This window comes from Macaca nemestrina, chromosome 6 (genome assembly GCF_043159975.1).
Source record: "Macaca nemestrina isolate mMacNem1 chromosome 6, mMacNem.hap1, whole genome shotgun sequence".
Taxonomy (NCBI): domain Eukaryota; kingdom Metazoa; phylum Chordata; class Mammalia; order Primates; family Cercopithecidae; genus Macaca; species Macaca nemestrina.
The window spans coordinates 11,660,310-11,686,917 of record NC_092130.1 but is presented as its reverse complement, the minus strand read 5'-3'; the positions used below and the strand labels follow the sequence as shown (position 1 = coordinate 11,686,917).

The following is a 26,608-nucleotide window of genomic DNA, read 5'->3' as shown; positions in this document are numbered from 1 at the left end:
TGTTTCCTCTTACCATCCACCTCAGTTTCCTGAGCGACCCCAGGAGGGAAAAATAAACACCCCACCCAATACTGGGCTCCTTACATAAGCGTCAGGTGTCGGAGGGCGGACAGCTCTCTGGGCACGGCTGTTAGGTGGTTTCCTTCCAGGTACCTGAAAGAGGCGCGGAGTGACAACACCTGAGAAAGAGACACTGTACAAATTCTCACCTTTTCAGAGAAGCCTCGCTGACTTTCCAGGCTGGATTGGGTCCCTCTTTTACTCTTAGAACCTCCCTCCCCCACTTCAAAGCATGATTATATTTGTCATTTAATATTTATTTGATTATCAAATTAATGACATTTTTTCTCCATTGGACTGATACATTTCATGTTGGCAGGATTCTTGTCTAAAATTGCCCACCATTGGATCCCCCCTGTGGCTGTTTACAGAGCTGATACATAGTAGGTATTCAATGAATATGTGTTTAATAAACAAAGCACGCATTTTATACTCAGACCTCACAATATCCTTATGTGGCAGGAAGTCACAGTTGAAGAAAAGTTCAGAGATGTTAAAACACTTGCCCAAGGTCATGCAGCAAGCAAGTGGTTGAGTTAGGACTTGAACCCAGCTCTGACTGTAGTCTTACCACAATTCCACACTTAGCTTCCAGAAGCTGTTGGGAGAATTGAGCCAGGCATGATATATTTTAAGAACCCTAATTCAACGTTGACTATCTGTGATGTACATTTGGAAACTGAGGAAATGACAGAGATAGCACTGTACTACAGTTCCCAGCAGAAGGACCACATGGCAGGAAGGGACAGGGGTTCAGAGTGAGGTTGCACCCAACAGATGGGGACTCCTTCCGGACAGGCAAAGGCTGAGCCTAGACCTGCCTGGACTTCAGCATCCTACACTGACCTGCTCACCTAGGATGAGGCCGCCTCCTCAGAGACTCAAGTGTGGCTTAAGACAAGAAAGTGTCATTGCAATTATGTAATCATGAATTACAAAGGTTATTCCTACTGTAAATAAAAGTTAATGCTATCCTCAAGCGGGGACAGGCCAATTCCTTCACCCCCACCCTTGCTGTAAACCCCTTTTTCCAGGCTTTCTGTTGCTCTCAGGACAAAGCTGAAGAACATTTAAGATGGTTTACAAGAACTGCTTTGATCTTCTTGGTGATCTAAAGCTCCCATAGTATCCTCTCTTAGAAGAGTCAACACATAGCCACTACCATCCATTTGTCAAGTGTCTGCCTTAAGCTCCATGAGGCTAGACCTAGGTTTATCTTTTGCTAGCCTGGTGCTTCTCAAACTTCAACATACATGCGAATCACCTGGATTTTGCTAGACCACAGATTCTGACCCTAACTCTGGGGTAAGGTTGGAGAATCTGTATTTCTAATGAGCTCCTGGGTGATGGTGGTAACTGCTGGTCTGTAGACCACATTTTGAGTAATAAGGTGCTAGCACACTACCTGGTGTCCAGTAGACCTACCACAAAATGACTGAATGGGATAGAAATGGGTTAAAACAGAATATGGGTCAAGGTGTCAATGACTGAACCAGCCTTAGCTTTAAGGCCACATTGGAACGTACATTATCTTACATTATCTTTAATTGTTTAATTAAGACCAAGTAACTTTCCTCCTATGGCTGGCCCCTGGGGACTCTCATGGCACAGGATGCTGGACTGGACCTGATAAGGTCTTGGGTGGCCATGGCATATTGGACTAATGTCCTTTAGGTTTGATCCTTGGTTGTGTACCCATTATGGGCCAAGAGCTATGCTAAATCCTGGGGGAAATACAAAGATGAACCAGATTCCACTTCTGTCTCAGGGAGCCTGAAATTCAATCATGCACATGCTTAGATTGTGCCCTCAGACAGAAAAGCCAAGAGAAATGCATTCATTCATGCATGCATGCATGAATTCAGGCACAAGTATTTATTGAACGATTATGATGTGCTAAGTATCGTATATACTGGGGAACAAGATAGCCATAATGCCTGCTTTCAGGCAATTAAAAATCAAATATAGGTGGAGAGGGAGAGGGAGGCAGGGAGGGAGGAAGAGGGAGGCAGGGAGGGAGGAAGAGGGAGGCAGGGAGGGAGGAAGAGGGAGGCAGGGAGGGAAGAAGAGGGAGGCAGGGAGGGAGGAAGAGGGAGGCAGGGAGGGAGGAAGAGGGAGGCAGGGAGGGAGGAAGAGGGAGGCAGGGAGGGAGGAAGAGGGAGGCAGGGAGGGAGGAAGAGGGAGGCAGGGAGGGAGGGAGAGGGAGGCAGGGAGGGAGGAAGAGGGAGGCAGGGAGGGAGGGAGGGAGATGGGGGGAGAGAGAGAGTGCATGCATGAGAGCAAGCAGACAGATGTATAAAGAAATATAAATTATGAATTGCAATCTGTGCTTTCTGGGGAAGGAACAAGGAAACACCAAGGAGCTTACTGCAGAAAGATGCAGTCGAGGGGCCAGGTATGGTGGCTCATGCCTGTAATCCCAATACTTTGGGAAGCTGAGGCGTGTGGATCACTTGAGGTCAGGAGTTTGAGAACAGCCTGGCCAACATGGTGAAACCCCCCTCCTTAAAAAAAAAAAAATACAAAAAATACAGCTGGATGTGGAGGCACATGCCTGTAATCCCAGCTACTCATGAGGCTGAGGCAGGAGAATCGCTTAAACCCAGGAGGCAGAGGTTGCAGTGAGCCAAGATTGCGCTACTACGCTCCAGCCTGGGCAACAAAGCAAGACTGTGTCTCAAAAAAAAAGAAAAAAAAAGAAAAAAAAAAGAAAAGACATATGCTGGCCAGGCACGGTGGCTCACTCTTGTAATCCCAGCACTTTGGGAGGCTGAGGCAAGTGGATCACTTGAGGCCAGGAATTCGAGAGCAGCCTGGCCAACATGGCAAATCCCCGTCTCTACTAAAGATACAAAAATTAGCTAGGTGTGGTGGCGCCTGCCTGTAGTCCCAGCTACTAGGGAGGCTGAGGCAGGAGAATCGTTTGAACCCAGAAGGCCAAGGTTGCAGTGAGCCAAGATGGTGCCACTGCACTCTAGCCTGGGCAACAGAGCAAGACTCTGTCTCAGGAAAAAAAAAAAAAAAAAAAGGAAGATGCACAGCTGAGGAGGACATATTTTAAGATGAGGATTGATAGGTGAAAAGGGTGAAGACTTGGAAAGAGCAGGGGAGGTGGAAGAGTCTGGCAAGAATGCAGCCTGTGGACAGTCCAGAGCTTGAGTTCCGAGGCAGAGAAGGCAGGTTGAGGGGCTGAAGTCTCGTGGGCCAGGAGAGGACAGTGGGAGACAGGGCAGATCACGCTGAGGCCTTGGAGGTTATTTTATTCAAAGCACAATGAGAGGCCATGACTGCAGACAAGGGCAGAGGGTGGTGTTGCAGAGCTTCCTCGGGCCTCTCATCTGTACTCACCCTCTGCCCTCCCCACATGAAAGGCTGTGGGACATTTGCATTCTGAGTGGATGCTTGCCCTATTCCGCAGCAGGGGCAGGGGCTCAGCTGGTGGTGGGAAGGAGCAGACACCGGGATGGGGTACTTGTCTAGCTTATTCCTTTGGCCAGGGAGACTCTGCTCTGTGCAGGCTGAAGGAGGGGAGGATAAACTGTTGGGCCATCATTCACACAGCTGCAGGAAGTGTTCTGTGGACAGTGTGGCTATGGGGAGCTTGGAGGCAGAAGCTGGAGGAATGAGCAGGACAGGCAGAGAGGCGCTGGTCCAGGGAGCATCTCCTCTCGAGTGAGATCTGAGGGAGTTGCTGGGAAGGGGGTTGACCTGAGATTGACAGCAGCTTCCCACCTTCTATGCTGCTCATTCTATGCTGCCACTACTGGGGCCCAAAGACTGGCTTAGTTTGCATGTAAATCTCCAGCTAAACTTTACCACCACTTCAACTAATAATGGTACCCTAAATCACTGAGGATGTGATTATAGAGACCACTGATCCTATGCCCTGCTGACAAATTCATACAAAGATCACACTACCACAGGGACTCAAAATCAAAGCCAAAGTATCTTAATCAACAACATATATACATCCTCAGAGAACATTCTCCCCTACAAAACCAATTTCAAACAATTAGAACAAGTGACTGCGACACCAGATGTGCAGAAATCCAAGGAAGGACACAGGAAATATGAAAAAGCAGGGAAATATGATGCTACCAAAGGACCACAATTGTCTGGCAACAGATCCCAATCAAAAAGAATTCCTTGAAATGCCAGGTAAAGAATTCAAAATGTTATTCTTAAAGAAGCTCAATGAGATGCAAGAGAAATCTGAAAACCAACACAAAGAAATGTAAAAATCAATGTAGGATATAAATAAGAAATTTCTAAGGAGACAGACATCTTAAAAAAAAAAAAAAAAAAAGCCGGGCGCGGTGGCTCAAGCCTGTAATCCCAGCACTTTGGGAGGCCGAGACGGGTGGATCACAACGTCAGGAGATCGAGACCATCCTGCCTAACACGGTGAAACCCCGTCTCTACTAAAAAATACGAAAAACTAGCCGGGCGAGGTGGCGGGCGCCTGTAGTCCCAGCTACTCGGGAAGCTGAGGCAGGAGAATGGCTTGAACCCGGGAGGCAGAGCTTGCAGTGAGCTGAGATCCGGCCACTGCACTCCAGCCTGGGCGACAGAGCAAGACTCCGTCTCAAAAAAAAAAAAAAAAAGCCAAAGCCCAGGTACAGTGGTTCATGCCTTTAATTCTAGCACTTTGGGAGGCCAGCAGGAGGATTGCTTGAGCCCAGGAATTTGAGACCAGCCTGCGCAACATAGTGAGACCCTGTCTTTACAAAAAATAAAAAGTTAATTGAGTAAGGTAGCATGCGCCTGTGGTCCCAGCTACTAGGGAGGCTGAGGTGGGAGGATTGCTGGAGCCTGGAAGGTCAAGGCTGCAGTGAGCTGTGATCACACTACTGCACTTCAGCTTGAGTAACAGAGTTAGACCCTGTCTCAAAAACAAAAACAAAAACAAAAAAGCCAAGCAGAATTCTGAAACTAAAAAATTAATTGAAGGAAATACAAAATACATTAGAAAATTTCAATGATAGACTACAACAAGCAGAAGAAAGAATCTCAGAACTTGAAGACAGGTCTTTTGAAATAATCCAGTCAGACAAAAATAAGGAAAAAAGAATAAAAAGAATGAACAAAGACTTTGAGATGTGTGGGAGTATATAAAGCGACCAAACTTATGTATTGTTGATATTACCAAGGGGAAAAAGAGAGAAAAAAGTTAAACTTATGAATCGTTGATACTACCAAGGGGGAAAGAGATCAAAAAGTTTAGAAAACATATGTGAGAAAGTAATTGATGAAAATTTCCGAAGTCTATCAAGAGAGTTAGACATCCATTTACAGGAGGCCCAGAAATCTTCAGGCAAATATATTGCAAAAAGAATATCATTATAGCATATTATATTAAGAATGTTTAATATAAAAGTGAAATAAAGGATTTTAAAATTAGCAACAGAAAAGCAGGGAGTCATAGACAAAGGAAACCCCTCAGACTAACAGAAGACTTTTCACAGAAACCTTACAGGTTAGAAGAGAATGTGATGGCATTTTCAAAGTGCTGAAAGAAAAAAAAAAACCTGTCAGCCAAGAATTTTGTATTCTGCCAAAGTAAGCTTTATAAATTAAGGATAAAGTCCTTCCCTGACAAGCAAACACTAAGGGATTTGCCACCACTAGAGCAATCCTATAGGAAATGTTCAATGAGGTCTTAAATGTAAAAATTAAAGGTCAATATTCACTGTCACAAAAAATCATGAAAGTAGAAAACTCACAGTTCATATAAAACAATTATACAAAGGAGGAAGAGAAAGGAATCAAATGGCAACACCACAGAATTTCACCAAACCACAAAGACAGAAAAAGAAACAAACAATTTATAAAACAACTTGAAAACAATCAACAATGTGACAGGAACAAAGCCTCACATATCAATACTAACCCTGAATATAAATGGATTAAATGCTCTACCTAAAAGATACAGATTGTCAGAATGGATAAAGAAACATGATCCAACTATATGTTGCCTACAAAAAACTTATCCTACCCATAAAGACACAAATAGACTGAAAGTAAAGGAGTGGAAAAAGATATTCCATACAAACAGAAACCAAAAGTGAGCAGGAATAGCTATACTTATATCAGATAAAAAAGACATATCACATAAAACAGTAAAAAAAGACAAAAAAGGTCATTATATAACGACAAAGGGAGCAATTCAGCCAGAGGATGTAATAATCCTAAATATATACACAACCAATATTGGAGAATTCAAATGTACAAAACAAGTAATACCGGACCTAATGAAAGAAACAGACAACAATACAGTAATAGTGGGGTCTTGGTAACACCCTACCGACAGTACTAGACAGATCACTGAGACAGAAAATTAACAAAGAAACACTGGACTTAAATTGGACTTTAGGCCAAATGGACTTAATAGACATTTACAGAAATTCTACCCAACGACTAAAGAATATACATTCTTTTCACCAGCACATGGAACATTCTCCAAGACAGACCACAAGCTAGCCCACAAAACAAGTCTTAACACATTAAAATACCTGAAATTACACCAAGTATTTTCTCAGATCACAGAGGAGTAAGGCTAGAAATCAATACCAAGACAAACTTTTGAAACTATCCAAATACATGGAAATTAAACGGCATGCTCTTGAACAACCACTGGCTCAACAAAGAAATTAAAACGAAAATTTTAAAAAATCCAAATGAATGAAAATGAAAAAACAACATACCTGAACCTATGGGATACAGCAAAAGCAGTGCTAAGAGGGAAATTAATAGCATTGAATGCCTACATCACAAAGGTAGAAAGATCACAAATTAACAACCTAACATCACACCCCAAGAAACTAGAAAAAGAAGAACCAAAAAAACCCAAAGTTAACAGAAGAAGAGAAATAACAAAGATCACGGTGAGACTAAGGATTCTAGTATGAACAACAAAACAGAAAAGAAGTAACAAAAATCAGAGCAGAACTAAATGAAATGGGGACCAAAAGAACAATACAAAAGATTAACAAAAGAAAAAGTTGGTTCTTCAAAAAGATAAACAAAATTGATAAATCACTAGCTAAACTAACCAAGAAGAGGGAAGATCCAGATAAATACAATCAGAAATGAAAAAGGAGACATTACAAATGATATTTCAGAAATACAAAAGATCACCAGACTATTATGAACAACTATACAATCACAAACTAAAAAATCTAGAACAAATGGATAAATTCCTGGAAGCATGCAACCTCCTGAAATTGAAACAGGAATGGTAGAACGTTTGAACAGTAGACCCCTAATAAGTAGAGAGACTGAATAAGTAATACAAAATATCCCCCCCCAAACTGCCACCAAAAAGCCCAGGACCATAAATCCAAAGATGGATTCATAGCTTAATTCTAACAAGCACACAAAAAACTAATATTAATCCTCCTGAAACTATTTCAAAAAATTGAGGAGGAGGTAATTCTCCCTTACTCATTCTATGAGGTCAGTATCACCCTAATACCAAAACCAGACAAGGACACAATGAAAAAAGAAAACTACAGGCTAATATCCTAGATGGACATAGGCATAAAAATTCTCAAAAAAATACTAGCAAATTGAATCCAACAGCACATCAAAGAGATAATAGACCACCATCAGGTGGGATTTATTCCAGGAATGAAAGGATGCTTCAATATACACAAATCAATAAATGTGATGCATCACATAAACAGAAATAAGGACAAAAACCATATGATCATCTTAATAGATGCAGAAAAATCATTTGATAAAATTCTGCATCCCTTCATGATATAATTTAGCAAACTACGCATACAAGGAACATACCTCAAATAATAAAGGCTATATACAACTAACTCACAGCCAACATCATCCTTGAAAAAAGTTTAAAGAATTCCCTCTAAGAAATGGAACAAGACGCACTTTGGGAGGCCGAGGCGGGCGGATCACAAGGTCAGGAGATCGAGACCACAGTAAAACCCCATCTCTAAAAATACAAAAAATTATCCGGGTGCGGTGGTGGGCGCCTGTAGTCCCAGCTACTCGGGAGGCTGAGGCAGGAGAATGGCCTGAACCCAGGAGGCGGAGCTTGCAGTGAGCCGAGATCGCGCCACTGCACTCCAGCCTGGGCGACAGAGCAAGACTCCCTCTCAAAAAAAAAAAAAAAAAAAAAAAAAAAAAGAATTGGAACAAGACAAGAATACCCACTTTTACCACTCTTACTCAATGTAGTATTGGAAGTCCTCACCAGTGCAACCAGCGAAGAGAAAACAAAAGGCATCCAGATTGGAAAAGAGGAAGTCAAATATTTCTGCTGATGATATAATCTTATATCTAGAAAACAAACACTAAATATTTGACCAAAAAACTCTTAGACTTAATAAATGAATTCAGTAAAGTTTCAGGCTACAAAATGAATGTTTAGAAATCAGTAGCATTCCTAAACACCAATAACTATCTAGTCAAGGACCAAATCAAGAAGGCAATCCCACTTAAAAAAGCTAAGACAAGGACAAAAACAAAAACAAAAACAAAAACAAAACCCTAGGAATATATTTCACCAAGGAGGTGAAAGATGTCTATCAGGAGAACTACAAAACACTGATGAAAGAAATTGTAGACAACACAAACAAATGGAAAAACATCCCATGCTCATGGATTTGAAGAACTAACGTTGTTAAAATGACCATACTGCCCAAAGCAATCTACAGATTCATTGTAATCCCTACCAAATGACCAATGTCATTTTTCACAGAATTAGGAAAAAAATCCTAAAATTCATATGGAACCAAAAAAGAGCCCAAATAGCCCAAAGCAATCCTGAGCAAAAAGAACGAAGCTGGAGGCATCATATTACCTGACTTCAAATTATATTACAAGGCCATAGTAACCAAAACAGCACAGTACTGGTATAAAAATGGACACATACGTCAATGGTACAGAACAGAGAACCCAGAAATAAAGTCACATTCCTACAACTAACTGATCTTCAACAAAGTCAAAAATATACACTGGGGAAAGGACACCCTATTCAATCAATGGTGCTGGCAAAATTGGATAGCCATATGCTGAAGAATGAAACTGGACCCATACTTTTCGCCATATAAAAAAAATTAACTCACAATGAATTCAAGGCCCAAATGTAAAACATGCAAATATAAAAATCCTAGAAGAAAACCTAGGAAAAACTCTTTTGGCCATTGGCCTAGGCAAAGGATTTATGACTAAGTCCTCAAAAGCAAATGCAGTAAAAACAAAAATATAAAAATGGGACTTAAACTAAAAAGCTTCTGCACAACAAAAGAAACAACAGTAAACAGACAACCCGCAGGATGTGAAAAATATTTTTAAAGTATGTCTAAAGAAAGGTCTAATGTCCAGAATCTATAAGGAACTTGACAAGAAAAAAAAAAAACCATTAAAAAGTGGGCAAAGGACATGAATAAACATTTCTCAAAAACACACATACACTTAGTCCAACATATGAAAAATGCTCACCATCACTAATCATCAGAAAAATGCAAATCTGAACCACAATGAGATACCATCTCACACCAGCGGAATGACCATTATTAAAAAGTCTAAAAACCACAGATTTTTGGTGAGAATGTGGAGAGAAAGGAATGCCCATACGCTGTTGGTAGGAATGTAAATCGGCATAACCTTTATGGAAAACAGTATGGTGATTTCTCAAAGAACTAAGAATGGAACTACCATTTGATCCAGCAACGCCACTACTGGGTAAACACCCAAAGAGAAATAAATATTACATCCAAAAGATACCTGCACTTGTATGTCTATCACAGCACTATTCACAATAGTGAAGATATGGAATCAACCTCAATGTCCATCAACAGAGGACTGGATAAAGAAAATGTAGTGTATATTCATGGACACAGGGAGGGGAACAACACACACCGTGGCCTGTTGAGGGTTGCAGGGCAAGGGAAGGGAAAGCATTAGGACAAATACCTAATGCATGCAGGGCTTAAAACCTAGATGATGGGTTGATGGGTGCAGCAAACCACCATGGCACATATAAACCTGCATAACAAACCTGCACATTCTGCACATGTATCCCAGAACTTAAAATAAAAAAATTTAAAAAAGAAGATGTGGAATATCTATATACATGGAACACTACTCAGCCATAAATAAGAGTGAAATCCTGTCTTTTGCAGCAATGTGTATGGAACTGGAGGCCATTATCCTCAGTGAAATGACTCAGAAACAGAAAGTCAAATACTACGTGTTCTCGCTTATGAGTGGGGGCTTGACAATGGGTACACGTGGACATACCAAGTAGAATAATGGACACTGGAGACTACAAAAGGTGGGAGGGTGGTGAGGGCTGAAAAACTACCTGTCGGGCACAATGTTCAGTATTTGGGTAATGGGGACACTAAAAGCCTACACTTTACCACAACACAATATATGCATATAAGAAACCTGTACTTGTACCTCCTAAGTATATTGTTTAAAAACTCAACTGACTGTAGATATTAATTGCATTTACAAAATACCTTCACAGCGACATCTAGACCAAGTGTGTGATCAAACAACCAGGCACCACAGCCTACCCAGTTGAGACAGGAAATTAACTGTTAGAGCCCTGCCTCCTGTCTTTAGTTCATCTTTTATCAGACTTTCCCTTGACCTCTGGTTCCAACTCCACTGGCCTTAACCTTCCTAAAATGCCCCATCCCTTCTGGTGGGGGGCAGGTCGTCGTACGCACTAGTTTCTCTTCTCCCTCCTTGCTGGGTTAACTCCTACAGCTGCATGGATCTCAGCTCCAGCACTACTTCTCCAATATCAGCTTCCACACCTACCAGTGATATTACAGATTCCCAAAGCATTGGCTGTCTTTTCGTCACAGCATTTGACCCCCATGGTGACATCTTCCGTGTGACTCTGTGATTAACGTCAGCAGAACCATGTCCGCTTGGCTCACCACAGCATTCTCGCACTCTGCCTGGCAACAGCAGATGCTCAGGAAACGTCATCTGTGTGATGAAAACCCCTAAACTCCTCAGGGAGAGCTGCATTTGGCACGATGGAGCCAAGAAGAAGTTGCTTTCAGTGCAGAATGTCCCCAGCGAGCTGGCAGCACAGCTCAGAAGACTCAGAATCAAAGCTTTCACACCAGAAATGCAGATGCAGTGGTGGGGAGAGCTCTCTTTGTAGCAAGCCCTTCATGAAAACTCTGAACTCCAAAGTTGTCTGTAGCCTCCAGCCCAGGCTCCCAGACGGACCCTTTCAGGAGACTGCCCTCTTGCCCCACCAGCCTTAGAACTGCCCGAGTGTTTCTGGCAGGTCAACCTTTGCATTTGACCTGCATTTAAATGCTCTGTTTCAGCCCCAGTGCAAACACACAAGGACACATCTGCCTTGCATGAAACTCCACACAGATCTCTGTGAATGGGTGTTCCCCACTCCTGTTTGGAGCTTTGTGGTGCTGACTGATGCCCCCACAAAGAACTCAGACCAGCTGAATGTCCATGGAGGAGGAGGGAAGTCACCTTCCCAGAGACTCCACTCCAGGCCAGAATTTCCACTAGAGTGCTGGAGTGATGTGGGGAGCAGCTCAGGGGTCAGGCCGCTGAGGCTCACATCCTGACTCTACTTAATCTAACAGCTATGTGACCTTGGGCAAGGTACTTAACCTCTTTGAGCTTACATTTAGTCACCTGTAAAATGAACCTTATAATAATCACCACCTTGATGTAATTCTGAGGATTAAATGAGAGTCTCTGTGAACAGTTCTCAGAGCAGTACCTGGCACACTGGTGGCCAACACATTTTAAATATACATACTCACGCACATACATATAGATAGATACACATAGGCATGTATGCATGCACACACACACACACACATCTCCATCCAATAATACATGTAGCTTATTGAAAGATAATGTTCCTCTTGCTGTTCATTCTCTTCTTCTTCCAGGGTAGTATTTCTAAAATGAGAATTGGATCATGCCACTTAAAATTCTTCCTAGATTCCTGCATTTCTCTTGGAGGCAGCTCTCCCTATACCTACAAGAACTTACATACCCCTCCCCAAGCTTTCAGCACACATCACCGTCTTTGTCATCCTATTTGCTCCATCTCACAGCCTTCGTGGTTTCTCGAATTTAAGATCTTTCCCCCTTGAGGTCTTCATAAAACATGTTCTTTCTACTCTGTTTCCCTCCTTTACTTTCCTGGGAAATCCCTCTCTACTCCGTGTGTAAAATGCCTGATCTTCTGGTCAGCTTTCTTACTGCCTTTCTCCCCTACTCTAAGTTTCTGAGAAAGGGGATCTTATCTGTTATGGTAGCCACTGTATCTTCAGCTGCCTCCACCGCGTCTGGCACAATGAACTCAATGAACGGATGAGTGAAGGGAGACTTCTTGGCTCTCGGCCTGTGCTCAGGCCGCCCACGGCCCCTCCCACAGATGGCTGTGACTCTCCGATAGTATGAAGTGTCCTCTACTGGTGCCATCTGCTGAGGTCTTCTCTGGGCCAGGGCCTGTGCCAGGACTCGTAAGTGCTGCTGTGCCCAGAGCCGGCCCACCCTCCAAAGATGTGATCGGCCCACCCTCCAAAGATGTGATCAACCCCTCCAGCTGGCTGGAGGCACATTTCAGTTTCTCTCCCTGGGCCAGGGAATGTCAAGGATGTAGTCAGCGCTGGGCAGTTGTTCTATTAAGTGCTCTGGGGAACGGGCTGTCGGGATGGACATGGCCAGAACCACTGACAGGTACCTATAGCCTCATGGCAGGGGGCCTGGGCTTGCCTTCTCCCTGCTGCAATGCAGATGTCAATTTTCAAGAGGACCCATGTAAGTCCCTAGCAAGCCAGGCCACTGGGCAGAACACATAGAGACTTGGGTTTCCGCCACAGGGAGAACTTGGGGTCAGATGGAACTGGGCTTGAGTCTAGACTCTGCTGCTTATTGGCAGTGTGATCTTCAAAAATTATTCAACCTTCAGTAGCTCCGGTTGTCTCATCTGCAAAATGGGAATAATGACACTTGCCTTGCAGGCTGAAATGAGATTACCTATTAAGAAAACCCAGCACAGCATCTGGTACACAGTAAATGCTCTAGAAATGGTAGCTATGGTGGTTTGCCGCATAGACAGGACATTCTTGCTTGCTTTCTTAAAGGCCAGGTGGGCAGAATTTCCTGGATTCCTCCCTTTCCAGAGCACGTACTGCCTGAGCCACTCCCTTGTGCTTGTCACCTGCTGCGTCGCACTCCCCCTTCTCCCGCCTGCATATCTCCCCCAATAAAACTATGGATGAGGACCAAGCACCACTGAGCTTTCTGGACCCCAGAACTCCATCCCCTAACTCGTTGGAACCCACACAGTGCCAGGCCAGGTCTTTCTTGCTTCTTCACCCAGTGCATTCTTGCCATCACCTCTTGCCACACTCACTCTCAGAGAGTTGCATCGCAGCCCTGTCCCCTCCTACCTGCTGGTTGAGCCCCATCCCTTTCCTGTCTCCTGTCAGTGCTATGTGCGCGCACACACACACACACACACACACACACACACACACACACACACGCACATGCATATGTACACTGCCAGACTGCTTCCCACGATGTTCTCAGACCTCACATCCAAATACAAATCCCTTCTTCCAATAGTTGTGCCTGGGGGAGCTATGTCATCCTTGCCCCCTCCTCTCCTTGGGTTATCAAGTTATAGGACAACAAATCCATGTTCATGGTCCTTAGACCAAAAATGTGTCTAAACATCGTGGATATTAACCAGGGGTGGATATGGGGGAAAGCTGTTCACCAGCACCGGATTCTGAATTTCTTCTCTAGCCCTTATGAAGATGTAGGTTTTGCAGAGTTTGTTTCCAGAACCAGGAAACCTGATGTTTGTAAACATTTCCAAAAATGGAAGCAAGCAGATTTTTAGGTTTCAGTTCTAAAATAGTGAGGTAAGCTTGAATTTAAAAGGACAGCTGTACAGCAATCATTGTACCTTCTGAAAGCAGTGAGGCCCTCCTTTGCAGACAGTATTCCAGTGACTTTGAGGGCTGAGATGTCCTGTATTTGCTTCTGTCCTGCTTTCCATAAGATTCTGTAAGCTTGCCTTTTAAATTAGGAACTTCGTGCTGACTTAGAGCAGTTATCTGTCTCTATCCGTTGCCCACCAATGTGTAATGACCAGAGTGGTTCTCAAAGTGTCATCCATAGATCCCTGGGGGTCCCTGAGGCTTTTTTGGGGGTCTATGAGGCCAAAACTATATTTACAATAAGGTTAAAATGTCATTTTCCTTTTGCCCTGTGTTGACATTTGCACTGATGGTACAAAATTAGTGGAGGGTAAAACTGCTGGCACCTCAGCATGAATCAGGACATCGCAACCAGATGAAACCGGCGGTCACTGTATTCTTCACCTCTGTGCGCTTGCAGGTTTTACAAAAACCAGGAATGCCCTTGATGAAGTATCAAGAATTATTGTTTGTATTAACGTTCAACTCTTGAGCACACCTTCCTTTAATGTTCCGTAGGATAAAATGGAAGATGTGCACACGCAGCACGTTGGTTGTCTAGAGAAAAGTACCTGTGTAATTGAGTTGCAAGCTGAACTAGCTGGCTTTTACATTTTTTCATGGAACACTGCTTTTACCTAGAAGAAAGACTGGCAAACTCATTGCTCAGACACGGCTCTTTAGTAGATAATTTCTTGAAAATGAACAAAGTAAGCCCATCACTTAAAAAAAAGCAACTCACAGTATTTGTCGCCAATGATAAATTCGTGCTTCCAAGTAAAAATTAAAATTTTGGAAAACTTTTCACTGCCACATTGAGCTTAACAACCTTCTGTCACTTAAAGACTTTTCTGATGAGATCAGCGGTGATATCAAAGGACATTATTTTAAAAATATATTGTATAATGAAATGTGTTAGCATTTGGAAGATCTGTATAACTCAGTGAACCGACATTTTCCCATTGACCAACACATGATGTTACAAGACTGTGCACAGGGCAAGTTCCATTCAAAGTGTAAGATAGATTGGTAGTTAATGTAACAGAGGACCAAAGGTTCACTGGTACGGGGGCAGGTTCCACACTACAGCTAGCCTTTAAGAAAATGCCACTTGTTGAGCTTTGGTCTTTATCAAAGAATACCCATAATTATCTGAAAAGGCTATTAAAGTATTCCTCCCTTTTTCTTTCCTTCTTTTTTCTTTCTTTCTTTTTTTTTTTTGAGACAGAATCTCACTCTGTTACACAGGACGGAGTGCAATGGCACGATCTCAGCTCACCGTAACCTCCGCCTCCCGGCTTCAAGCGATTCTCCTGCCTCAGCCTCCCAAGTAGCTGGGATTACAGGTGCCCAACACCACGTCTGGCTAATTTTGTATTTTTAGTAGAGACGGGGTTTCTCCATTTTGGTCAGGCTGGTCTCAAACTCCCAACCTCAGCTGATCCACCCACCTTGGCCTCCCAAAGTGCTGGGATTACAGGTGTGAGCCACTGCACCTGGCTCCTCCCTTTTTCAAATACATTTCTGTGTGAAGCCAGATTTCTTATACTTCACCCAAAAAACATAAAACAAAAAAGTGAATGGTGAAGCAGATATGAAAACCGAGCTGTCTTCTAGGAAGCTAGATATCAAAGAGATTTGCAAAAATATAAAACAATGAAACTCCTCTCACCTGCATTTCTTTTGGTTTGTCTTAAAAATGTGCTTTTTACATAAACATGTCATGGGTATATGATAGCTACTTTGAAATGGAATTGATGCATATTTTAACATTTTCTCAGTGTTAGTTTCTAATATGATCAATATCAATAACTATAACCCACATAAACACAGGTTCTTGGAGTCCTGGATGCTTTTGAAAAGCATAAAGGAGTCCTGAGACATAAACATTTAAGAACCTTTGTTGGAATGGGCATGAGCACAGGATTTGGGGTCAAAGAGGATACTGTAGCCCTGCTTCAAAGAGCACTTGCAAGACTGAATGTGGGAATGAGGCTCCGTTTGGCTTGACTCACCCAGGGTAGAATTGAGAGGAGACTGTGAGGGAAGGGCCAGTGAGGGTTTGCAGAGGGCTGACTAGAGAAAAAAATCACCGCCTGCTTGGATAGTATTGCTGGGGTCTTGCAGGCTTGCAACAGACTCTCACACCCTGCCCTTTAGAGAAATGCTGGGCAACTTTGTTTTTGCTTCTTCTCAGTGAATTAAACTTAATTTTGTTTTGTAAGCTGGCAGCCCTGCCTGAGATAACTAATGATGCCTGAGGGAGCTGGAAAGCTTGCATTGGAAACCCTGGATCTGGACTCAGCCAATGTCCCTGAACCAGAGGCTCCCGGCCATAATTCTCTGGGTCTGCCAGCTTTCACTTTCTTTGACACTCATTCTCCTGCTTACCCCCCACCCTCCACCCTAGGAAGACAGTTTGGGGACAGAAGTGAGGGCTGCCTTCCTCAGTGCACTTTGGAAGCCACGCCTGGCCAAGGGGAAGTGATACCATTTCCAAAGCAGAAAATCAGGTCTCCTCCCAAAGTGCTGAAGTTTACTTTATAATTGTATGCAATTATCGTTGTTATTTCAGTTTCTGTTCCACGACCTTTGGGAAAAAGCATTCATGGGCTATTGTCATGGCATTTCTGTTCTTTGACATGTGTCACTTGGCACTCAATTGGCCCAGGAAGGAGAGTATAACTGGGTCATTCTCTGCAGCCCCATCCCATGGCACAGCCCGGTCCAAGGGAGGGCAGGAAGCTCACTGCATGCGGGGGCATTTGTGTACACAGACCTTCAAGGGCATGACCCCAGCTCAAACCCACGGTGGACATGAACTTTTTAGCAACTTTCAAGACCTCCCTTCCTTCCCTTGGGCTGGCAGCCCTAGTTTCAGTTTCTCTGAGCATTGGGAAATGCCTGGACCTGAGAGTGAGGTCCAGTTTCTCTGGAGCATTGGGAAACACACATTCAAGAATCCATGTGCGGCCGGCATGGTGGCTCACGCCTGTAATCCCAGCACTTTGGGAGGCCGAGGTGGGCAGATCACAGGGTCAGGAGATCGAGGCCATCCTGGTTAACACGGTGAAACCCCATCACTACTAAAAAATACAATTAGCTGGGCGTGGTGGCGGATCCCAGCTACATGGGAGGCTGAGGCAGGAGAACGGTGTGAACCCGGGAGGCGGAGCTTGCAGTGAGCAGAGATAGAGCCACCGCACACCAGCCTACCAGCCTGGGCCACAGAGGGAGACTTGGTCTCAAAAAAAAAAAAAAAAAAAAAAAAAAAAAAAAAAAAAAGAAGAAAAGACAGATTCAGAGAGTTTGAATACCTGCTATGGGTTAGCTGCTGTGCTTAACTCTGAAGGGGGAAAGAAAACAGAATGTGAATGAGACACAATTGCTGCCCTCAGGGAACTCTTGGTCTAGAAGGAGAAGTTAAGTAAATAAGCAACTACAATACAGGGTGATACCTGAGAGAAGAGCCATGGGGGTGCAAGTGAGAGGCACACAACCCAGTCTTAGCCACCCAAAAGGCTTTCTGAAAGGAAGGTTAATAATCACCACTGACATTCATCAAACCGTGGCTATGCACTGCACACCGGGCTAAGTGCTTTGGTTATGTTATCTTAGTCACCTTCTACCTTGTGAAGGATACACCACTGTTATCCCCATTTCACAGATCAGTAAATAGAGTCTGAATGAGATGAAGTAACTTGCCCAAAGTGATGCAATCAGTAGGTAGTCAAGTTGGAATTGAAACCCGAGACTATTTGTTTTCAGAATCACTCTTCTTAACTTGTGCTTTCAGGAAGGACTGAGACTGAGAAACCAGAGGGGGTTACCTAAGTAGGGATGGGAGAGAAGAACATTCTAGGCCGGGAGAACATAAATGTCCTGGACAGAGGCCCTGAAGTCAGGAAAGGCATATCACCGGGGGAATCACAAGAAGCCACAGGTGTGGCTGCAATGTGGCTTCTGGGGGCAGGAGTGGGAAGAGATGCTGCCGAGTAGCCCCAAGGCACAGGCAGAACCAAGGCTGGGACTCACCTCTGGGCTCCTAGCCCAGTGCTCTTTCTACCACATTCTACCTGCTTCCCCATCGCAGACTAGCATCTGTTTTTATCTGCACCCGTTTCAGATTGGAGGGAGCTGGCCTATGTAAAAATGAGGTGTTTTCCTCCTCACCCAGAGAGGCCTCTGATGGGAATTGAGGAGTGGGGTGAAATGGAAGACGCAGAGAGAAAGGGGACAGGCACCGACCACTCTGCCAAAATGCAGTGTCTCCTCTGCAGTCCTGGAATCAGGTCGCAGGACTCACCATGGCCTTTGACATACAAGCTGCGCACTTTCAGGCTTCTACCCTATGTGGGTAACTCCCAGAGGACTGGCCCCAAAATCCACTCAAAAACATAGAGGAGGAGTCATGACAATGATAGCAATCATCATAGCTGATGTGACTGAGTGCTTCTGAACCCCTGGCATCCAGTCTTTCAATCCTCACAGCTAGCTTATGAAGTGGTATATTAGCTTTCCTCCTGGGCAAAGAGGAAGAAAATCTGCTCACACCACCTTAAGCATAAAGAGAATGTATCAACTCAGATAACTGAAGAATGCACTGGAAGATACCGGGCTCTAGGGCTGGATGCAGGCACTGCAATGACACTGTCAGAATGTGTCTGTAATCCCAGCACTTTGGGAGGCTGAGGCGGGCAGATCCCGAGGTCAAGAGATGGAGACTATCCTGGCCAACAGGGTGAAACACTGTCTCTACTAAACAAACAAACAAACAAACAAAAAAACAAAAATTAGCTGGGCATGGTGGTGCGTGCCTGTGCGCCCTGGAGGTTCACGCCATGTGCTAGTCTAAGAACCTGGCATGTTCAAGTTCTGTCCCCAGAGGCATTATTAGCAGCGTGGATCAAAGAAACATTCCCTGGAGGAGCCTGGGTTGTGTTCTGTCGCTTACACCTGAGGGTACTGCGTACCTGGTTTCATTGCACTTTCCTTTATTGCACTTTGTAGATATTGCGTTTTTTAAAAATTGAAGGTTTATGGCAACCCCGCCTCAAGCAAGTCTATCAGTGCCATTTTTCCAACAGCACATGCTGGCTTCTTGTCTCTGCGTTACATTTTGGTAATTCTCACAATATTTAAAACTTTTTCATTATTATTATACTTTTACGGTGATCTGTGATTAGTGATCTTTGATGTCTCTATTGTAATTGTTTTGGGGCACCATGAACCATGCCCATCAAAGATGATGAATTTAATTGATAAATGTTGTGTGTGTTCTGACTGCTCTACCAACTAGCTGTTCCCTGTCTCCCTCTCCTCGGACCTCCCTATTTCCGGAGACACAGTACAATATTGAAATTGGGCCAACTAATAACCCTACGATGGCCTCTAAGAGTCACACATCTCTCACTTCAAATCAAAAGATAGAAATGATGAAGTTTAATGAGGAAGGCATATCAAAATCTAAGACAGATCAAAGCTAGGCCTCTTGGACCAAATAGCCAAGTTGTGAATGTAAATAAAAAGTTCTTAAAGAAACTTAAAAGTGCTAGTCCAATGAACACATGAATGATGAGAATGACTTATTGCTGATATGCAAAAACTTTTAGCGGTCTGGATAGAAAATCAAACCAGCCACAACATTCCCTTAAGCCAAAGCCTAATCCAAAGCAAGGCCCTAACTCTCCTTAATTCTGTGAAGGCTCAGAGGGGTGAGAAAACTGCAGAAGAAAAGTGTGAAGCTAGCAATAGTTGGTTCATGAGGTTTAAGAAAAGAAGATGGCAGAGCGCAATGGCTCATGCCTGTAATCCCAGCACTCTGGGAGGCCAGGGTGGTGGTGGGGAGCGGATCACGAGGGTCAGGAGATCGAGACCATCCTGGCTAACATGGTGAAACCTCGTCTCTACTAAAAATACAAAAAATTAGCCTGGCGTGGTGGCGGGCGCCTGTAGTCCCAGCTACTGGGGAGGCTGAGGCAGGAGAATGGCATGAACCCGGGAGGTGGAGCTTGCAGTGAGTCGAGATTGCGCCACTGCACTCCAGCCTTGGTGACAGAGTGAGACTCCATCTCAAAACAAAACAAAACAAAACAGAACAAAAAGAAGCTATCTTCATAACAGAAAAGTGTAAAGTGAAGCAGCAAGTGCTGACAGAGAAGCTGTAGCAAGTTATCCAGATGATCTAGCTAAGATAATTGATGAAGGTGGCCACACTAAATAACAGATATTCCATGGAGACAAAAATAGCCTTTTATTGAAAGAATATGCCACCTAAGACTTTCACCGATAGAGAGGAGAAGTCAATGCCTGGTTTCAAAACTTCAAAGGGCAGGCTGACTCTCTTGTTAGGGGCCACTGCTGATGGTGACTTGAAGTTGAAGTCAATACTCATTCACCATTTGGAAAATCCTAGGGCCTTTAAGAATTAAGCTAAATCTACTCTGCCTGTGCTCTAGAAATACAGCAACAAGGACTGGATGACGGCACATCTGTTTACGGCATATTTTGCTGAATATTTTAAGCCCATTGTTGAGACCTGCTGCCCAGACATAAAGATTTCTTTCAAAATATTACTGCTCACTGACAATGTACCTGGTCATCTAAGAGCTCTGATGGAGATGTACACACAGATTAATGTTGTTTTCATGTCTGCTAACATAACATCCATTCTGCAGCCCATGGATCAAGGAGTAGTTTCAACTTTCAAGTCTTATTATTTAATAAATACATTTTATAAGGCCATAACTGCCATAGATGGTGATTCCTCTGATGGATTTGGGCAAAGTAAATTGAAAACCTTTCGGAAAGGATTCACTGTTCTAGATGCCATTTGAACATTTGTGATTCATGGTAGGAGGTCAAAATAGCAATATTAATAGGAGTTTGGAAGAAGGTGATTCCAACCCTATGGATGACCTTGAGGGGTTCAAGACTTCAGTGGAGGAAGTAGCTGCAGATATGGTGAAAATAGTGAGAACTGAAATTAGAAGTGGAGCCTAAAGATGTGACTGAATTGCTGTAATCTCAGGCTAAAACCTGAGCAGATAAGGAATTGCTTCTTACAGATGAGGAAAGAAATTGGTGTTTTGAAATGGAATCTACTTCTGGTGAAGATGCTATGAACGTTGTGGAAATGACAACAAAGGATTTAGAATATCATATAACCTCAGTTGATGAAGTAGAGCAGGGTTTGAGAGGATTGATTCCAATTTTTTTTTTTTTTGAGACACAGTCTCACTTTATCGCCTAAGCTGGAGTGCAGTGGTGCAATCTTGGCTCATTGCAACCTCTGCCTCCCAGGTTCAAGCCATTCTCATACCTCAGCCTTCCCCATAGCTGGAATCACAGGCGTGTGCCACCATGTCCCACTAATTTTTGTATTTTTAGTAGAGATGGGGTTTCACTGTGTTGGCCAGGCTGGTCTCGAACTTCCGACCTCAAGTGATCCACCTGCCTTGGCCTCCCAAAGTGCTGGGATTTCAAGTGTGAGCCACCGCACCTGGCCTTGACTCCAATTTTAAAAGAACTTCTACTATGGGAAAATGATGTTAAACAGCATTGTGTACTACAGAGAAATCTTTCATGAAGAAAGAGTCCATCGATGTGACAAACCTCACTACTGTCTTATTTTAAGAAATTGCCATAGCCACCCAGTGTTTGGCCACCACCCTGATCAGATAGCAGCCATCAACATCAAGACAAGACCCCCCACTAGGAAAAAGATTATAGCTCGCTGGAGGCTCAGGTGATCATTAGTATTTTTTAGCAATAAAGCGTTTTTGAATTAAGGTATGTACATTGGTACATTGGTTTTTTTTTTTCAACACAATGAAATTGCACACTTAATAGACTACGGTATAGTATAAACATAACTTCGATATGCACTGGGAAACCAAAACATTTGTGTGACTTGCTTTATTGCAGTTTGTGCTTTATGGTGGTCTGGAACTGAACCCACAGTATCTCCAAGGTATGCCTGTATGTGCTAACCTGGCCCAGAAAAGGGGATGTGCATAGGGCCTGGTAAGAGAGATGTCAAAGTCAAGCATCAGATGTGTGTGGTGTGGTGGTATGTCGGTGTGGTGTGTGGGTGTGGTGCTGTGGTGGTGTGTTGGTGTGGGGTGTGGGTGTGGTGGTGTGTGGTATGGTGCTGTGTGAATGTGGTGATGGTGTGGTGTGTGGGTGTGGTGGTATTTGGGTGTGGTGCTGTGTGGGTGTGGTGGTGTATCAGTGTGGTGTGGGTGTGGTGGTGTGGTGTATGTGGGTGTGGTGCTGTGTGGGTGTGGTGATGGTGTGGTGGTATGAGTGTGGTGGTGTGTCAGTGTGGTGTGTGGGTGTGTCAGTATGGTGTGTGGGTGTGGTGGTGTGGGTGTGTGGTGTGGTGGTGTGTGGTGTGTGGTGTTGGTTTGTGGGTGTGTTCCTGTTCGGGCACTTGGGCTGTTCCTGTTGCCTCTCCCTGGCTCTGCCCACTCCCATGCAGGGCCTTTGCTTATGCAGCAATTTCAGCCTGGAGCACCGCCTCCTCCCTCCTAGTGACCTGCCCCTCACCCCTCAGCTTGCAGCTCTAGCATCATTTCCCCAGGGCAGCTTTCTTGGAGCTTCCTGTCTCTGTCATACTTCTCACTTTGCACGTCCTAGCAACCTTGTACCTCTTTTTTTGTAGCGTTTTTCACAGTTGTCACTTCACATGTGATCTGCAATGATCGCGTGAATGTCTACCTTCCCTAATACCATGAGCCCCGGGGGTGGAGGGGTCACACCCATCTTGCTCGCCGTTGTCTCTCCAATGTGAGCAGAGTACCTGACACCCGAGAAGCCTGGTCAATATGTGTTGCGTGGATGAGTGAAGGAGTGGACGGATGCGAGTGTGCACATGGTGTGTGTTGGTTGTGCGAGTGTGTGGTGCTCCTCTGGTCCTCGCTGCAGTGCTCCTGGTGCATTCCAGGGAGGCCCCCTCACTAGCGGACCACTTCGTCCTTCTGTCTGTGCTTTCCAGGGGGCAGAAATAGGATTTTCTCCATAATATTAAGAGCCCTTCAGGAAGAGGCTAACACCTTTTTTGTTGAGCTGGGAGTTTCTGGTGCAGAGACAGGACCTGAGGAGTCAGTGGCAGGAGCTTGGGCTGTGGAATAAGAAAGCTCCCGTTCTGAGAATGGATGGGACTCAGATCTAAGACCTCATCTGTAAAATGGGGCCTCATGCTTGACAGGGCTGTTTGAACTTGGAATAGGATCCTATTCAGAAAAGTGCTTGGTAAGCCACAGCATCCACTGGACAATGTTTTCACAATTATCCTGCACTGCTGCGGGAATCAGACTAAGAGGCTGCTGAGGAGTCTTAGGAAGAGGGTGTACAGAGCAGGGCTTTCAGGGATGATATGGAAAATGAGGCAATAACCCTCCCACTTATATTCAGGGTAGCTTTAGGAATTACGGGGTCAGAGACTCCTCTCCTGCCAGGCAGAGGCACTGGGGGAGCCGTGTTTCCTGTGCCCTTGTCAAAGCCCATGGCTGCCATCTTGGTGAGGGCTCCACTGCCATCTTGCTGGGATCCATTCAAGTAGGGTCTCCCCAGGGCAGTTTCGCCATGTTGCCTTGCTCGAGATTCTGGGGTAAAGCATGGAGGATGCTGCTGGTGGTGAGATGACAGGGTGCTTGGAGGCGCTGGGGGTACTTACAGCTCGGTCACATCCTTGGGCATGCCTTTGGGGAGAGCGCGGAGCCCCTTGTTGCTGCATCGCACCACTGTCTCCACGCAGGTGCACTGCTCCGGGCAGCGCGGGCTCAGCTGGCAGCTACTCTCGTCGTTGCCTGTGGAGAGCCCCAGAGAGGGTGAGCGTTGTGGGAGATAAGCCCCACTGGGGGGCGCCAGTGAGCAAGGCTGCGTGTTCTCCGTAAAGACAAGTTGTCCCCTGTCCCAGCTGTGTGCTAGAACCAGGAATAGGGTACCTGCTGGTCTCATCCGTGGTTGGCGGGTGTCGCCTACCTTCTACCTCATTTGAGGTAAGATGAAGACCATCCAGGAGGCTCAGCAAGAGTAACAGGAAAGAGGTCACCATTCCCAGATCAGGAATAAGCCCAATTGACTGGAGGAGTGCTCGGGGGAGGGGGCAGTCTCGTCTTTTCGCTTCCTCTTTCTCCTTTCCTTCTCTCCTCCCAAAACTACACAGTCCCTCCAGGGTGGTGAGTGTGTCCCAAGCCTCCATTACGCCTTAATCTCAGTTAATTATCTGTCTCTAGATAACCCAAAGTTGATCAAGTAAAGAACTGTGCTGGCTTGAATTTATGCAAATAAATAGGCCCTCTGGGATCCTGAGAACCAAAACCTCAGATATCCATATCCCCAGCCAGTGACAAGACTTTTCTTGAAGTCTGTTTCTCATGAGTACATACTCTGAGTCTCATCAGGATGCAGAGAGGAAGACTGAGGCCAGGACTCCCATGTACAGTTGTATAGGTTGTGCACTCCACAAGGGTGCCATATCATTTAAGGGGTACCAATCTCACTGTGGACATGATAGATTAGTATATGTGGTACAACAGTGTTCTCATAGATGGCAGTATCTCATTTTAATGAGCAGTGTCTTGTCTTAATGAAGACAGATTTCTAACCGATGGAAGTAAAATGACTTCTGAAGTGGGCGACTTCTCTTAACTGGCATGAAGGAGCCATGTGGACTAGCAGCAGATCTGCAAAGTTCTCCAGAGCCCCAGCTGTGTGCCCAAAGCAAAGTGGAATCAGACCTCAGGGAATATCTGATCCTTTATCTCCACCATCTTCCTTGCCTTCCCAGGGCCTTCCCTGCAGCCCTTGACCCCCAGCCTTCTCACCGTCACAGGTGAAGTCCTGGATGGCCACATCCTGGATGGGAATCTCCTTGAGGAAAAACGGCTTCTGGCACCTAGGGTTCCCACTGACAATCCGCCTCTTCCTTAACCACTTGCCGAGCCAGGCCAGGTGGCAGTTGCAGTTGAAGGGGTTGGACAGGAGGTTTCTAGGAAGAGAGAAAGGTGCTTAGCCTCCACCCTTCTACTGTGGGAGCGGCCCTGAGATCTGCTGCCCAGAGCCCAGCTCTCCCAGCCGGGAAGGAGGAGGTCTCAGGAAGGAAATGTAGGCTCTTCCCCGGATGCAGTCTCTGCGAGGGTCTCATTCCAGACCCCCGCCACTGACGGATGCGTCTGTGGTCTCTCGTCATGCCCTCCCTTGTGTACCGAGCCCTGGCTGTGTGAACTGCCTTTGGGTCCTTAGCAGAGATTTACCCCGAGAGCCTTCCCACTTGCTACTCTCCTTGCTGGGAACCCGTATCTTTACAGGTTGCTGGCTGGCTTCTCCTCATTCTTTAGTCCTTGGCTTCAGTGACATTTCATCAAGGAAGCCTTCTCTGAGTCCCCCATATCAAGTGGGACACTTCAGCCCTATCCTATTGTTTCCCACATAACCCTTCATTCTCCCCGTAGCACCCATGGGAGTGTGCAATGATTGGTTTCTGTGCTCGTCTTGCACCGTGGACTCTACACACACGAGGGTGGGGTCTGTTTGCCTCTGCATATCCGGAAACTACTGTTATGTCATCACAGGCCCTTTATATGCATCTGTGGACTGACGGAGAGATGAGGGGATGCTGGCAGCTATCCCTCTATCCCTTCGTGAGTGTTTACTACAGGACTGGGACCATGCCACGCGCTTTATAAATCCATTGTCTCATTCATTCCTGTCACAGCAACCCCAGGAAGGAGGTAACATTGTCTTCCTTTTCTCACATGAGGAAAGTAAGGCTTGGGGAGCTTATGTAAGAGGGGAAGACGGCCCTTGAGTGGCCATCGGATGATACGGCAATGAAGGGCTTGTGAGTGGCTGTTCCGGGGTTGGAGTCCAGGCTCTGACACTCAGTAGCTGTGAAGCGGGGCAAGTTACTTCACGGGTCAGAGCTGGTTCCCCGAATGCTTTGACTGCCCCTCTGGGCATCTTAGGTGTCTTTGGATTTCCAGTGTGGAGGTACCTCGAAGAGGCTAAACATGGACTAAAATGGACCAGCTCACTGGTGTTAGCTCCCAACCCACTGTCCCCTCCTGTTGATGTCACTCATTCGATTCATTCCTCTACTGAACAATTATATGCCGGGCTCTGCTTATGCTCTTGGCACAGATCTAAACATTAAGGATACAGCAGTGAACAAAGCAGTCGCATATCCCTGTCCTTTGGGATCTTATATGGTGATGGGCAGATAATATATGATTAACAGCAAGTTAGTAAATGACACAGTATATTAGGCCATGGTTAGTGCTATGCAGTATTAGGGGGCAGGGCTAGAGGGATTGGGGTTATGGCAGAGGGGTGGAGTGGGGTGAGGCAGGTGACGCTTGAGCAAAAGTGGAAGGGAGGGAGGTCGGGGGGAGGGAGGCCGGGGGGAGGGAGGCCGGGGGGAGGCCGGGGGAGGGAGGCTGGGGGAGGGAGGCCAGGGAGGGAGGCCGGGGGGAGGGAGGTCGGGGGGAGGGAGGTTGGGGGAGGGAGGCCGGGGGAGGGAGGCCGGGGGAGGGAGGTCGGGGGAGGGAGGCCAGGGAGGGAGGCCGGGGGAG

The 26,608-nt window shown here is 45.3% G+C and overlaps 1 protein-coding gene across 4 annotated transcripts in view; it reads right to left on the bottom strand.

Annotated features, from left to right (window-relative positions):
- Positions 1–26,608, bottom strand: part of LOC105480842 (slit guidance ligand 3) — a 639,820-nt gene that overhangs the window by 63,031 nt on the left and 550,181 nt on the right. For all 4 annotated transcript variants that reach the window (XM_011740022.3, XM_011740023.2, XM_011740025.3 and 1 more), the window contains 3 exons: positions 24,863–25,026; positions 23,710–23,842; positions 85–153 (listed from right to left, as the gene is read on the bottom strand). In XM_011740022.3, the coding sequence (XP_011738324.1) occupies positions 85–153; positions 23,710–23,842; positions 24,863–25,026 (366 nt within the window). The remainder of the gene's footprint in view (positions 1–84; positions 154–23,709; positions 23,843–24,862; positions 25,027–26,608) is intronic.